The sequence below is a fragment of the Hippopotamus amphibius genome, chromosome 7 (genome assembly GCF_030028045.1).
Source record: "Hippopotamus amphibius kiboko isolate mHipAmp2 chromosome 7, mHipAmp2.hap2, whole genome shotgun sequence".
Lineage (NCBI taxonomy): Eukaryota > Metazoa > Chordata > Mammalia > Artiodactyla > Hippopotamidae > Hippopotamus > Hippopotamus amphibius.
Window position 1 is genome coordinate 50,414,500 of NC_080192.1, and position 13,731 is coordinate 50,428,230.

General features: G+C 39.7%; 1 protein-coding gene across 1 annotated transcript in view; it reads right to left on the reverse strand.

The window, feature by feature from the left end:
• Positions 1–11,218: 11,218 nt before the first annotated feature.
• IRAK3 (interleukin 1 receptor associated kinase 3) overlaps positions 11,219–13,731 on the reverse strand; it is a 46,527-nt gene continuing 44,014 nt past the window's right edge. Inside the window, exon 12 of the mRNA XM_057741015.1 lies at positions 11,219–12,180. Coding sequence (XP_057596998.1) covers positions 11,665–12,180 — 516 coding nt within the window. The 3' untranslated portion in view covers positions 11,219–11,664. The remainder of the gene's footprint in view (positions 12,181–13,731) is intronic.

A 13,731-nucleotide genomic window follows, 5' to 3' on the forward strand; every position in this document is an offset into this window, starting at 1 on the left:
GTGAGGTACTGAGGGTTAGGACTTCAAAATATGAATTCTGGGGGGACAAAAGAATTCAGCTCATAACAAGTGTTAAGCGTTTCAACGTGACCACTGCAGAGCATGAACCCCCAGGCCTGGGTCACTTCTGTGCACGGGGCCCGGTGCGACTGCACTGGACCTACGACCATGCAGCCTCCCTGGGCTGAGAGGTGAATCTGGGACTGGACATCCTCCTCCAAGTCCTAGAGGTGTCAGGTTCCTGGAAGAAGGCTCACCCTTCCCAGGACCGAATTGTAAAGGAAGCAAAGCAATGCTCTTGGTGAGAGCCAGCTATTGTTAAGATAATGGGAAAGGTGACAATATCTTGAGCAGGTTGATAAGAGATGTTTCTTTGCAAGCAAATGAACATTCCACTGGACAGAGCAGAGCTGTCTGGGAGGGAGGTGGGCAGTGAGCACACAAACCCTGGAGGGAAGACGAGCATATGAGGATGAGAGAGAATAGAACCAGAGGACTTTACATTTTATGACTTTTAATTATGCTGGTTTTAAATCCTCTGAATTCAGAAGTGGAATTAAGTTCTAATTGAATTATAATGAAATATTAACATTGCTTGATCCAGCTGCCGCTGCACTTCACCTACAAACATAGTGTGACTGATTGACCAGGGGGAGGATATTTCATGCTGGTCTAGCCGTGTTCTCTTGCATCTCCATTCCAATCACGCAACATTTGTGGTGGATGGACTACGAAGAAGTAATTCTGCAGCTTTCATATATGGTTTACTCTCCCATACTGGAAACAAAATAGTAATTGTTATCACATCACTGTAGTATTCTAACAGATTCAGCTGAGTCCCATGAATATTTTCTTGGGGGTCATTATCTTGACTATCTTTTAATAGTCTCTCCCAGAGAACAACAACAAAAAAGACTTGTCTGCATTTATAGGATAGAAATACAGGCGATTAATAAGTTTAAAGAGTTCCTCTAGTGGAATACCACTACAGGAAATTAATAACATGTGAAGTAGAAAGATAAAAGCAGCTTTCTTACACAGAAAGCTGCATAATGAAAATACTGATATATTGTTGCATATGGTTTTTATTTTCTATTCAAATCCCATCAGAGTATGAAAATTAATTTTCAACTATTCTAATAATGGCAATCGTTTTAAAAATTAAAGTAATACATGTTCATTGTAGAAAATTTAGAACAAATAAATAAGCCAAAAAAGGGAAAACATCATTATAATCCTACCCACTTTCTTTTAGTATTTTTATTTTCTTCTAGGCCTTTTTCTACAATTATGTACCCATACACTTTATCTTTGCAAAAAGTAGGATCCTATTTTACACAGTGTTTAGTAATCTGCCTTTTCCCACTTAATGTAAGACGAACATTCTTTATAACATTATGTTAATAACTATAGTTATAATTTGCCTCACAAATTTCCTGTTGTTGAACATTTAGATTCTTTTCAGCTATTTACTATTGTAAACCACATAGCAATGAACATCCTTCTAGCTGTAATTTTTGCACCTCCATAGGATATGATTTCCATAGGATAGATTCTTAGAAGTGTCAATAATGTGTCAAAGTTTTTAAGCCTCTTGAAGAAAAAAGTACATTTAGTCAGGTAAAAAAGGCTAAGAACTAGTCCTGCTTGAATAATTATTAGGGATTTCCACATGAAAAGAATAATAGAAAGCATAGCAGATTGGAGCAACAAGACCAGGGATGAATTCCTACCTCTTCTGCTGACAAGTTCTAAGACCTTGATTAGCCACTCAGTCCTTTTAGGTCTTGTTGCCACTAAACAGGGCTGGCAATGAGGTGGAAATATAATTGTCCTTGGAGTTAAATTAGTTAAATCTATACACAATAAATATGAACAGGAACAAACCAGGAGAGTGTCCGTGATTATATAAATGGGAAGAATGGGAACTCAAATACAAACATAACTTTGTCATGAAACATTTAGCGACATTTCTTGAAGTCGTCTCTGGGCTAAGAGATGTTGGTTGACCACAGCTGCCCTGGAAATGGAGAGCCAGCCGACAAGTTGATGGTGATCACCCAGGCCCTGCCCAGGGGTTGGCAGTCTTGGTTAAGCACCAAGTTTCCTTGGAGAGACTACTTCTCTAGTGCATGAGACAGTCTCAAGCTTCCTTCATTGAGAAATACCTAAGTTCAACACGTTCCCCTGGCCCATATCTCATTGCTTCAAATATAACTTGCCTCCAGGGGGACAGTGCACTAACAGGTTGACTTGAGAATTTCAGTTCTCGGGATAGTTGTATTTTTTCATTAGAAAGTAGAGGATTAGTATGCTGATATTTATAAACCTCCATGAACCTGATCCGTGCAGCTCTGAGTAAGTCCATTCCAGACAGACTGAGGAATTCAGGTCTCTGAGATGGCAAGGCTACGATGGATCCCAAACAACTCACCAAAGTCAATGCCAGCCTTGATGGATGCCAGTCCTACTGGACATGACCTGCTTCTTTCAAACCGTAACAAGCAATGAACTAGATATTTCATTATGTTTTTCATTTACTCAGTAGGTGTCAACGAGTATCTAACTTCATACCTGGAGGAGGTCACTATCTTAACACTGAAGAGACATAAATAATATGGTAATGATTACAAACAATGAGCAAAATGCAAAAGTGGACAAATCTGAATTACTGAGGGAGAACAGAGGAGCGGGTGATTACTCACTCAGGGAAATTTGGAAAGGATGCATGGAAAAAGTGATATTTATGCTAGGTCGTGGACGGTATATAAGGATGCGCCTAGCTGAAGTTGGGCGTGGGGAGAGGAGGGCATTCCAGAGAGCAGGAATGGCATGTGCTAAGGCACGGAGATGAGAAGGGACATGGTGTGCTTCAGGAATCATAACAAATTTGGTGGGACTAGAACAAAAGTTACAAAGTCTATGGAAAGGAGGCAGGAAGCAGGTAGTGATGGGATATAAATGATGGAAAGATAGTTTGGGACCAGTTTGTGAAGTCTCTCTTGCACTACTTAAAGAACTTTGGGTCAAATCTTGCATTGAAGATAGAGAAGTGTATTTAGGAAAATGAGATGAGATCAGAGTTGGTTGAGTTTATTCCTAAGCTTAAAAACTTATTGGAAAGACAGACTTCCCTGGTGGTCCAGTGGTTAAGATGCCACACTTCCACTGCCGGGGCCATGGGTTCAATCAATCCCTGATCAGGGAAGTTCTGCATGCCACATGGTACAGCCAAAAATATATATACATATATTTATATATTGGAAAGACATTAACCTCAAAGAAAGTACTTGGTGGAGTGCCACATAGTTCTGAAATTGGTCTTATCCTGTAGAGCACTTTTTATCCACAATTTTATGGATAGAGAAAGCAATCTCTCATCAAACTGGCCAGTGATACAAGTTGAAAAGAACTTAAAGTTTGGATAATCAAATTGAAAATTTTAAGACAAATATTATATCACTTACATGTGGAATCTAAAAAATAATACAAATAAATTTATTTACAAAACAAAAACAGACTCACAGACATAGAAAACAAGCTTATGGTTACCAAAGGGGAAAGGGGAGAGAGGTAAATTAGGGGTTTGGGATTAGACTACTGTATATAGACAAGATAAACAATAAGGTCCTACTGTATAGCATGGGGAATTATATTCAATATCTTGCACTAAACTATAATGGAAAAGAATCTGAAAAAAAAATATCTATATATATATCGGAATCACTTTGCTGTACACCTGAAACTAATATAACATTGTAAATCAACCATACTTCAATTAAAAATTTCTTTAAAGACCAGCGAACTCATGTATTCAGAAAGTGTTTATGGAGCATCTGCTGTGTTTCAGGAAATTTTCTAAGTGCTGCAGGGATCTAATGGTAAACAAGTAAAAGTCCTTGACCTCATGGATTTTATATTCTAGAGAAGAAGATTGATGATAAACAAATATATAATGTCATGCATGACAAATGAAGGAAACAGGTACAGTGTGAAAGGTGATAGAGAGTAATGCAGGGGGAGACATTCTGAAGGAAGAGTTCCAGGAAGGGGAACAGCGCGTGTGAAAGTCCTGCATGGGAACGAGCTTGGAGTTCAGGAAGGCGAGCAAGTCTGGGGCTGACTGCTGAAAGGCAGTGGGATGAGAACTGGGAGTGGAGGAAATGAAGTGTTAGCCGGGGCTACCCCAAAAGGTGGGCTCAATACATCAAAACAAATGAGATGGCACTGAAGCACGAGGCATATAAAGTCATTTTAAAAATGGTTGGAGAATGTTATAAAAATACAAATGTAATACGCTCTGGGTTTTATTTTATAAAAATCAATTACACAAGGAAAGGATGGAGGGGTGTTCTGTCAGCAGTTTATGTGAAAAAGACCTCAGGACCTTGGTAGATCAGCAAGCTCAGTAAAAACTAGTATAAAATGATGAATTCAAGACACATGCACACTTACACCACAGACAAGCGCATACACTAGGGCTGCTGAGAACTGCACAGCCTCCACAGGACAGTGGTCATGGGCTCTTAGTTTCCCTTTTTTTTTCGTTCATTCATGCATGTACCTGCACTTAGCATAACCCTAGACAAAATTAACAGTAACATACCCAAATTAAATGACAGAATAAACTTATATTCTTTTTACCTACCATGTGGAAAGTATTACATTTGAGTTGATTATATATTTTAAGAGAATTACTGATGATTTAGAAGTTTCCCCATTTTCCAATGACCAGGATGCTGTGAAAAATAAAAATACCCACTCACATATGTTTTTGGCTTCCCATCGCTTCTTCCCAGACTCAGAACTCTGCTAATGTAAAGGTCCTGGATCTCGAGTGAGAAATGATCCCTGTGGACACAGCCATGGTTTCACCGAACTGGAAGTTGAGGGACTGTCTTTTGGGGCTCTTTGTGCCACTGAACCAGGAAAAAAGAAATGGGTTATTATCCTGGCTCTGGGTATTGATTGCTGTTATCAAGGGGAAATTAGACCGGTGAGCACAACGAGGGAAGGAAGGTCTAAGTTGGGAATCCAGGGAATTCTGCTTGCTAATAGTTCCATGTCCAGGGGTAAACGTTAATGTGCAGTAGTTACACACTAATAAAGGCAGGGCCACTGAGGACCAACGCCCTTCAGGAATGAACGTTTGGTGCACACCAGCAGGGAAGGAAACATAGACAACCAGGGTGCTGACTGAGGGCAAAGCGAGCATGGAAGGAGACTAAAATAAAGCACATTGTAAATACAATCTGCAGCCTTGTGACAAATTATAGAAACAAAGACCATAGCAACCATGCATATTGCCTTTGTTTTGTATTTGTGTCTATTAACCGATTTTTATTTTTCCCTCTCATTTCTCCTGTATAAGAAATGTTGGTTAGAAAATCCAGGTGGAAGAACAATTAAGATCACCTAGAGACGGAAATGATGACTGATGAGACCACGTGTCTTCTCTTTTGGGAGAGTGATAGCATCTTGAATTATTTAAGGGTTATTTGTATGATACTGTTATTCTTACTGCAAGGTTAAATATAGGGTACGAGGGTGAGGATAAATGCTGAACAGTTGAAGAACAGGATTTGCCTGTTGGCTTTTGGCGCCATGCTTGCCCTTCGGTGCTTTCCGCTATAGTTCAGACAAAACTGTATTTCCTAGATGCCTGTGGCAGCTAACTTCTCATTAAGGGATGTGGAAGAAATGGAGAAGCCTTTTCTTTCCCTGCTTCTTACTGGACCCTGGCAGTGACAGTGGCAGCAGCACAGGTGGTGGTTCCGTCCACGTTCCTGCTTTTCTCCTTGGCAACCCTATTCCAGAAGCATCAGCAGCAAGTTGTCTGCAGCCTCAGCAGTACAGTGGTCATGGGCTCTTAGTTACACATTTTCCCTTTATTCTCTTTCATCCACAAGAGAATGGCTTCCTGCAGTTGTTAATCTCTGAATAACTTCACATTATCCTCTCTTTGCTCTTTCAGGCTTTCCAACCCTTTGAGAGCCAATTCCCAACATTAAATTCCATCTGTTTGAAACACCTAGTAGGGGTTCTGTTTCTCAATAAGCACAATCACTGGTACAGATGAACCCATGGCCCAGCCCATGCAAAGAAAAAAACATGGAGCAGATGGGAGAGGAAGAGGATGGTCCCTGATAGGCCAGGACAAAATGGAGAGATCAGATAATGGGATGTCTTTATAAAGTCAAGGACAACATACTGTGATTTCTGACATGTAGCAGCTTCAGGTGGTGATAGGGTCCAGAGTGTGGCCTTGGGCATGGTGGCTGAAGGCAAGTTTAAGTGTGGCTTCACTGTAATTGATGAGATTTTTTTTAACTGTGATGCAGTGATGCTACTTGGTTCACTCACATGACTATTGAAATGAGGAGCGATGATGCCAGGATATGAGATGGGGAGAAAGATGAAGACATGTCAGACTGTGCCTTCTAAAATATGGTAATAACTTTTTTATTAGGAAAATACATTTTAGTGCACAAGATAGGATACTAGGACTCACATGAATTATTTGTCTTTCAAACTGCCAGACAAATGCATAATGAAAATGTCAGAGATTGCTCTGCCTCCCATTGTAAGCAATAGCCTTAGAGCTGCAGGCAGTGAGTTAACATAAACAGGCATATTTGGCTTTGTAAGCATACTGGAAAGTAAGCACACATTTTCCTCCAGGCATATAAAATGAAAACAATAAAAGGTCATTGATTAATATTTGCCTTTGGCTGAAGTCATTGCAGCCCTTTTTAAAAATCCTGTTACAAACATAAAAAGAAAACCAAAAAAACACAAGATTCAGTGTTTAATGGTCCTACACTATAATTCGCCTGTACACTTTCAGAAGGACACGAAACTATCATTAGTGAATAATGGGACTAAGAAGACCACCAGAAGTCATTTCTACCTCACTCCAATGTGCTGTTCAGAATGATTCCATTTTACGCTGTATTTAAGTACTGGATTCCTTAACGTCTCTTTTGCTGAAATCTTTGTAATGATGACACATTGGGATTACCTGGCATTTCCCTTCTAGGAAACATAAAAATAGCACCAACACATTAATTTAGTATAAAAGAACAAAATTTGTGACTATGTTAAGCTCTTAAGAAGCCAACACTCCTTGATCTTTTAGCTGGATTTGCCTAGAAGTGTTTTTATCATATTTACACTCTGTAACATAGTAATGCCCACAACAGTCCCAGACAGGACTCATTAGAATTGGTATTTTACCCTAGAGTCTACTTTGCTTTTTCCCTTTATAATTAGTGTGTTACTGTGGATCCTGTTAGCATTGTTACATAGCCTCCATCTCTACCTACCTGCTGCAGAAAAGCACCGATACAGACGAACCCATGGCCCAGCCTATGCAAAGGGAAAAACATGGAGCAAATGGGAGAGGAAGAGGATGGTCATTGATAGGCCAGGACAAAATGGAGAGATCAGACAATGGGACGTCTTTATACACTCAAGGACAACATACTGTGGTTTCTGATGTGTAGCAGCTTCAGGTGGCACTGCTGCAAGTTTTGTTTTCGATTGATAACTATAACCAGTTTTAATTCAGCACATTAAAAATTTTATGTAGGCTAGAAACGGACAGTGCGGCACAAGTCTGGGGTGTGGATAAGCGTTCACCCTTATGGATACTTAAGGGTGAAAAATTTACCTCCCCAAAGATCTTTAACTGTAGGTTTGCTTCTTGAAATACTTGAAGTAAGTAGAGATCTGAAGGGTAACTTTTAAAGATTTTACCAAAATCAACTAATATTTAATTGCAGATATTCTCAGTTGTGTACCATGGTCTCTTTCTTCTCCACTCTTCTATATTTCAGCTTGTCTGGTTTTCACCTCTTGGACTGCTTTTTTATATAAGCCCTCTCAAAACTTGTTACTCAGGGATAACAGACAAATCTAAGTGGAGCTTCAGTCACTGAGGTTGGAAGACAGAAATAATAAAGGGCACTGGAATGAAAGCATTATTACCAGTGGCCAGTCATAGCCAAGGGCACAGCTGAGCAAAGAGCAGGCAAATGCAGAAATGTAGAGAATATTTTTTTCCAAAATAAAAATAGCTTTATTGTTTCCTGATAATAAAAGTGATACATGCTCATTATAAAAAACTTCACATACATAAAAGTCTAAAGAAAGTAAAGATCACCCAAACAACACAGGCCAGAAAGAAACCATCATTAACTTCTTAGCAAAGATTTCTCTATGAAACACATATTAGTTTAAAATATCTAATGTTATAAATGGGCCCATATTAACCATGTTATTCTGTATTCTGCTTCCCTCATTCAGTAATATTTCAGGGGCAAATTTTCTGTAGCAATAAACACAGATCTAAACAATTTTTAATTAGTTGCATACAACTCAGTTGTATATTTGTGCTCTAATTTATTTAACCCACCTTCTATTGAAGACTATTTAGGCTGTTTCCAGTATTTTAATATTCAAACATTAAAGATTACATCTTTGGCCTCATGTTTACACACTTGTGAAATTTTTATTCATTAGGATAAATTCCTAAACAAATTTCTGGGTAAAAGTATATCACCATTTAAAATTTTGACATACTGCCTTCTAGAAAGGTTGTACCAATTTCCACTCTTGCAAACAGTGAATAAGAATGCCCATGTGCCCATATTCCTGTCAATTGTTTCAATCTTTGCCCACCTGAGAGGACAAAATTAATAATAATTAAAAATAATAAAAATATATTTCTTAGCTGTTTTCATTTTCAAATAGGGGATACTTTTAATTTTTTAATTTACTCCTTTTCAGAGCAGATATTTCCTGGGCTTAAAGAATTTTCAGTTTGTATCCCCATCAGTGTGACTCAGGATAAGCGTCAACTTCTTTGAACCTCACTTTCCTTGATCTTACAGTAACAGAATCCAGCTCAATAGCTTAAATGATGTGTGAAAGCAGCTAGCACAGTACTAAACACACCAACGTTAACTGAGTCTGAATCTCCTGCAAGTTCACTCTTCCTACCTTGTTACCCTCCATCCCAATTAACATTAGTCTATAAGAAAATTTTAAAACTAAGGAGCCACTGAAAAACATTGTAAATGTTCTCTTGCTATTTATACAGATGACCACAAAAATTTGCAATGAGGAAGATGACAGCAATAAGAAGGCTATTAAGTGAAAGTCTGGTGGGTAATGCAAGTTTGGTAGGCATCTTTGGAATAAAAATGCCTCCCAAGAAAATACTTGCCGTCAAGTCCAAAGGACCATCAAATACACATAAATCACTTGGGACAGAAAGATGGAAGCAAAATACAACAGACACTTTATTCCCTGTCAAAATGTTGGCTTATCATTGCATAGACGTGGTTTGGGAATGTTTTTCACCATGAAGCAAATTTATAAGCAACATACACAATTTCTAATTCCTCTTTTCAAAGATATCACAGATATTTAAAATTAATAACTCTCATCCAAGAATGGTGAAATGGAACCATTTAAGCAAATGACTGATGATAGTCTGAATATTAGGAAAGACAGATTTTGGGTGCATCTAGGTGGCAGTGCTGAGACACCAGATACCAATGATTTTGAAGAGGTTTTGAAGGATTATTCGATTCCTTCACTCTACAAATATTCATTGGGCCATACTACATACCGGCTACTGTGCTAGCCGTTAGGGATACCAAAAGGAGCAAGATATAGCCTCTGCCCTCAGGGAAGTTTCAGTTTTGTGGAGGAGAGAGAAATCAACAGGCAGTTCCAGTATGGGGTGATGGTGCAGTGAGGCATGTGTAGATGCTTCCCGTTTCTTAGCAGAAGCCTGCTGAAGATGGCATCAGCAGCCCACTGAATGCCCTGAAGAAGCCATAGGTCAGTGGAAGGAAGGGTGCTGTCATGATTGCCACAAAGTATGCCACAGACCCTCATACCAAAGCAACAGGCTACCAGGGAGACATCAGTTACACCACAGGACAGGAGAAAACCTCTCTGAACCCTGATAAAAGACCTGGCAGAGAAGTCAGGGTCTATGTCCAGAGAGATGGCTGAGATGGCTCCATCTGGCAGAATCCATGGACAGCTGCTGATTAGTGTTAGAACCAAGATTACAACTCTCCTACAGCATTGTCTGTTCATCCACTCACTCATTTTTCACTCCATTTAAAGATGTCATGTTGCTGGTTTTGAGCAAAGAGGAAGATACACCGAACCAAAGAATGCAGACGACGTCTAGAAGCTAGAAAAGGCAAGGGAATGAATTCTCCCCTAGAGCGTCCAGAAGGAATGCCAAGGACTTTGACCTCTAGAACTATAAAATAATTGTTGTTTTAACCCACTAAATTTGTGATAATTTGTTATAACGACAGTAGGAAACTAATACAGAGAGTTTATCATCTTGTGAGGAAGATAACACAGGCAACTTTGATATAGCTCAGAAACTGACAAGTATAAAACAGAAATACAAATTAATTGCTATGGATGATACAAATGAACGTACTTACCAAACAGACTCACAGACACAGAAAACAAACTTATTGTTATCAAAGGAGTAAGGGGGTGTGTGGGGGGTCAATTAGGAGTTGGGGATTAGCCGATACAAACAAGGTCCTGCTGTAGAGCACAGGGAACTATATTCAATATCCTGTAACAAACCATAATGGAAAAGAATATGAAAAAGAATATATATGTGTGTGTGTATAACTGAATCACTTTGCTGTACACCAGAAACTAACACAACACTGTAAATCAACTATACTTCAATGAAAAAATCTTTAAAAATGGAAAAAAGAGAAAGAAATTGCTATGGAAATGCTGATAAAGTGAGTACTACCGGCTGGAAAGATTAGGAAAGCTTCCTGGAGGATGGCAGTTATGCTGGGCCCTGAGAGATGGTGGAGGGTTTCGAAAGGGGGAGATCCAGTAAACACCAGGAGTAAAGGCACAGAGTTGGAATCAAACAAAAAGTTGACCTAGGCCTTCATGACCAGCCATTTTCCCAGGAACAAAAATCACCTGGTTCAAATTTCATATGTTCTACTCAGGATACCATAGTCTTTAAGTATGTTAAAAAAAAAACTGTAGTAACAGTCAACAACTATATTATATGAGAGAAACTATCTTAAGAGTTTTATATAGAAATACAGACCTTGGGCATGTCATGGCTCATTTTCAGATAGGCAGACTTGACAGGGATGAACAGAAATATACTAAGAGTCAATGGAAATAAGCAAAAAGGCAATTCTTTAAAAACGTATCATATCTATTAACATTTACGAATTAGACAGTTTTGACAACCTTCGCAAGCAAGCTGAACCAAAACAATGGAATCCAACTGAACTGAACGTACTTGGCAGACTGGAGGTTCTGAGGACTCATGTGGACGTTGATGGAGAAGACACTGGAATCCACTTCCTTTTGGTAGGTTTTGATTGTTTTGTTTGTATGAAGTCCGAGTCTACGATCTTAAGTAATTCTGGATGGTTCTAACTTAGCCCAGGTTTGATCATGAGGCAACGATTGTGCTAAAACAAAATTTTCGGCCACTCTGTTCTACAAGTTGGAAGGAAAAGAATGGGATGGGATTGTTCAGATCGCTGATCTGCACTACCCAAATTCACCGTCAGTCATCCTCTTGGCACTATTAATGAAGACATCCTCCCAACACAAGACCTGTATTCAGGTGCCTCAGCAGTACTTGCTTTCTTCTTTATCTTCTGGCGAAACTGATGCCTTTTTGGACTGTTCACACTCATTCCAGGAAAATTCAGAGGAACAGCTAGTCTCCACTGGCCTGCTCCTGTAGGAATGGCCTGGAACTTCTACAGAAGGGTCCATGTTCACACTAGAGGCCCTCAAGTCCTGGGATGAAGCTGCATGCTTTGGAGACCAACTTTCTTCACCAGGAGAACCGGGCACACTGCAAACGTCCTCATTCCTCGCACTCCCTGTCTTTCTGTCAAAGCCCAGGAATGTAACCTCAGACTGGCTGCACTCAAAGGGAGTTTTCTGAGTCATTCTTTCTTTTCTCAAACCTTTCTCATGAGGCAGTGATGGGTTATCCTGGTTTTCATCATCTTCCACTGGAATACTTGGTACATTATCAAAGAACAGAGGAGAAGGACTCCTGAAGGACTTCAGGGACGTGGGAGGATCTTCCGCAAAATGCAAGCTGGCTTGAGTACTTTCAAGAACAGTGAGGACCTGATAACCAAGAAGCAAACAAACACTGAATGAAGTCTGAATAACCCCTCCTTTCACTTTTTTTTCTGTCTACCTATTAAGGAATGTTCTCTTATTTTCATGAAATTAGGTTCAACTATAGAATTTGAAATGAGAAGGAATGAAAGATTAGCTAAACTCCTGCATGTTAATAAGTAAATTAAGTGACTTGAAGCAAAGTAGAAAAATGAGACCTGACTTTAGGCCTAGATTTGCCACCAACTACTTTGTGGCCTTGGATGAATCTCTTATCATTTTTTACTTCAGCCTTAATATGAGGAGGGTTGGAAGGGGTCAGGGGACGGTGAACCCAGTCCATGGTTCTCAAATGCCAGAACTGCCTAGGGAAGCTTTCTTAGCCCCAACCTAAAGATGGCCATTCAAAAAATATGGAGACGGGGGCCCAGGAATCTGTGTTTTTAAAGCTTTGCCGTTGATTTGGATGTGCAGCTGAATTGAGAACCATTAACCAGATAAAAAATAATATACCTTCACACACATGTAATTAAAGAAATACACAGAGCTTTGTAATTTACAAAGTGTTTTCACACACGTCACCTCATTTAACCTGCACAAACATTATTATCCTCACTTTCTAGATGAGAAGGCTCAGAAAAAGGAATCACTATCACTAGCCAATAAGGAGCAGACCTGTTGCTGACTCCACGTCTTCTGGCTCCCAATTCCATGTTCCCTCCACTATGTATCTCAAAGCTCCTTTCTGAGCCCAGGACTGCAGGTCGCACAGCTCTTACTGGTGGTGTCAAGCCTAGAATACAGCTCTCCTGGCAGCTTTTCCCTCTCCACCGTCCCACTTCCATGATGCCAGACTATCTGCAGTTATGGTGCCATGGAATCCATGGCACCTCTGAGCCTTTGCAGGTGTAGATTCTCTCTGCCTGGAACGTCCTTCCATCCTTAAGGCTACCTAAATCTAACCGGTCCTTTTGGGGTTTTTTTTTTTTTTTTAAGCTCTTTATTGGAATATAATTGCTTTACATTCTTGTACCAGTTTTTGAAGTACACCAAAGTGAATCAGCTGTGTTTTATACATATATCCCCATATCCCCTCCCTCCTGAGACTCCCTCCCACCCTCCCTGTCCTGGTCCTCTAAGGCATCACCCATCATCAAGTTGATCTCCCTCTGTTATACAGCAACTTCCCACTAGCTATCTATGGCACAATTGGTTACTGTGGTACTTATATAACCTGTCCTTCAGATCATAGCCCAGCTATCACCTCCATCAGGAAGCTTCCTTGACTTCACAGGCTGGGACATATGCTGACTCTATGCTTCCGTACTGGCCTTCTCTTCTCATGTATCACTATGCTTATCTTCTTGTGCTGAAATTCCATGTCTATCTATCTGACTCTCCCTTTGCACTGTGAGCTTAAGGACAGCAATTTAATAACTTGACCACTGCTGTATCATCAGCACCTAGTCCAAAGTCTGCCACATGCAAAGCAGGAACTAAATAAATATTTGTTTATTATAAACAAATAAATGTCTACATGATTAAATTGGTGGACAG